General features: G+C 45.7%; 1 protein-coding gene across 1 annotated transcript; it reads right to left on the bottom strand.

The window, feature by feature from the left end:
• Nucleotides 1-200: 200 nt before the first annotated feature.
• Nucleotides 201-836, bottom strand: LOC123254103 (carcinoembryonic antigen-related cell adhesion molecule 1-like; the record flags this gene model as incomplete). The annotated part of the gene is made up of 2 exons (XM_044683170.1): nt 201-473; nt 555-836. Coding segments are annotated over 2 exons (555 nt in total), but the record flags the coding sequence as incomplete, so codon positions are not given.
• Between the last annotated feature and the right edge of the window lie 1,690 nt (nt 837-2,526).

Here is a 2,526-nt window from a genome sequence, read left to right as displayed (position 1 = left end):
GACAAGGTAGCAGGAAATGGATTGGCATTCACTGTAAGTCTGACCTCATTCCCTAGAGTCAGGTTCTTTTTTTAACCTGACTTTTCCCAAATCGCCATGAAAAGCTGCCCTTCTGAGTGGGCCTGAATGCCTCCTCCTGGGGTCTCACCCTAAGCCAATCCAAGAAACTTATTCTCTGAGGGAAGGGAGAAATGACTTACGTATCACCGTGACTGTGACGCTTGTAGAGATTGTTGCATTGGTCACATTGTTCATTGCTGTGCACGTATACGTTCCTGCATGTTCCCAAGATGCTTGGGAGATAGTGTACGTGTTTCCAGAATTTTCAGACATAGAAGAACCATTGACTTGCCATGTATACTGGGCCGGTGGTTCAGAATTAGCCTGACACTCTAAAGCCAGATTCTCATTGAATGTGACCTCAATCTGGTCATTAACAGGCTCTGGAAGAATCCTGATTTGCTCTGGTCCATCTGTGAAAAGATGAAAAAGATGAGATGTCAGTCATTGTTAGAGAAAGGATTGGGAGAGGGAGGAGATTCAGAGTCACTCACAGACGACAGTCAGGTTGAATGAGTCACTTTTACTGGCATTGACTGGATTCCAGACTTCGCATTGATAAGCTCCATTGTCTTCCCCCTTCACAGGCATGATGGTGAGGGTCTGGTTATTTGAAGATAGAGTCATCCTGTCATTGAGGATCAGTTTATTGTTTTGGAAGTACCACTGAATACCTCGCAAATCTTTCTCCTCTGTGTTACACGTCAAGACCACGGTGTCATTCTCTATGATGATGTCGGTGCTATTGATTGTTATGTTGGGTTTCATCGGCTTATCTGTAGAAAGACAAGGAGGAGACAGAGTTGGCTGAGTGACTGGCCTATATCTTCTTCACCAGGCCACGTTTTTAGGAAAAACAAAACACCAGAAGCTGAATCTGAAATGTTTCTGTTACAGACATACAGGGGTGGGTCCTGACATTCTGGGGAGAAGGATGCCTCATGGTTCAGTGGTTGTACCAATAGGGCAGATGAGCAGAAAGCACTGGGGAGGGAGTGCTGTGTCCTGGACTATCCCACCTCTAGAGAGGTCCCAGGAGGTACACAATCTAGTGACTGAGTTGGGGAGGGGAGTAAGGAATAAGCATTCATTAGGTATCTACTATATACCTGGCATATGGCAGGTGTTACACCAATGCTATTATTTTTCTTTTTATCATCCTCATCATTATGATTTCTAATAGTTCCAGGCACTATGTTATTAATGTGGGAGTAGGGGCTAGTATTCTTTCTACTTAACAGTTCAGGAAACAGATGCAGACAGAGGTTAAGTGACTTGGCCAGGATCACACAGCTAGTAAGTGTCTGAGACCAAATTAGAACTTGGATCTTCCTGAGTCTAGATCCCGTGTCCTCCCTATCCACTTTGACTCCTTGCTGCCTCTCATCAACCATCTCATTCAAATCCAGCAGTCTTTAATCTTATATCTATGAATTTATTTTGTAAAAAAAGAGTTGGTAACTGTATTTCAACAGAATTGGTTTCTTTGAAGTCCCCTGGATTTTACTTTGTGTAGGTACTTAAAGCATCCTTCTTCTGAGAAGAGGTTCTTGGGCAATGACAGCCTGAGTGCCCGAGGGCTCTCTGGCCCAAAAGGGAAGCCCTTCTGCTCCCATCATTCCTTGTTCCTCACCTATCCCCTTAACAAGCATTTCAAAATGAAAATAGCTTCTCCCTAACCATGTAGAACTAATTAGAACATGTATTATGCTTATCTAAGACCTGTTTCTGCTTCCATATGCTGACACTCACCTTCTCTGAGCCTCAGTTTCCCCATCTGTAAAATGAGGGAGCTGGAATGGCTGGATTCTAGCTCCTTTTTATCTCCAAACACGTGACACCGTGCAGGATGCTCCCGTTCTACTTACAAAATGAGGCCCAAAGAGGCTGATGTGGTTGGCCAGACAGTGAATGACTTTTCTTGTTCCAGGACCCAAGCTCTTTCCCTCTTTGCCTGATGGTCCTTGTGGGCCTTTCTCAGACCAGGCAATGAAGGCTTAGGGCTGGCAGAGACCAGAAGAGCCCAGATCTCCATCAATGTCATCTAACACACCCCTTTATATCCTGGTGAGAAAAATGGGAGACTCCCAGGGGCTGAGTGATTCAAAGTCCACTGGATACCCGAAATCCCATAACTGAGGCTGGGCTCCCTTCAGCATATCCCAAGGTCTCTCTATAGGAGAGATTGGCAGAGGGACAGAACAGAATTACTTTCCTTTGGGTTCCTCCTTCCCAAAATGGCTTTAAGGAGATACCCTGCAGGCCCCCAAGGAGCTTCACTGGCACACCCAGTCTTCCTATTTCAAAACAAAAAGCCCTCCCAAGGTTGGGTTCCCTTTTGGATGGTGGCCGAAGCATCCCTTCCCCAAACCTCCTCTGGGGGAGCTTCTTATTGCAGGTATCTCATGGGGAAATAGAAGACTTTACCAGGACCCTACTTGGGGTGGGAGGACCTTGTGCTTCCAG

The sequence above is a fragment of the Gracilinanus agilis genome, unplaced genomic scaffold (genome assembly GCF_016433145.1).
Source record: "Gracilinanus agilis isolate LMUSP501 unplaced genomic scaffold, AgileGrace unplaced_scaffold14906, whole genome shotgun sequence".
Lineage (NCBI taxonomy): Eukaryota > Metazoa > Chordata > Mammalia > Didelphimorphia > Didelphidae > Gracilinanus > Gracilinanus agilis.
This window is presented reverse-complemented; position numbering and strand designations above follow the sequence as displayed.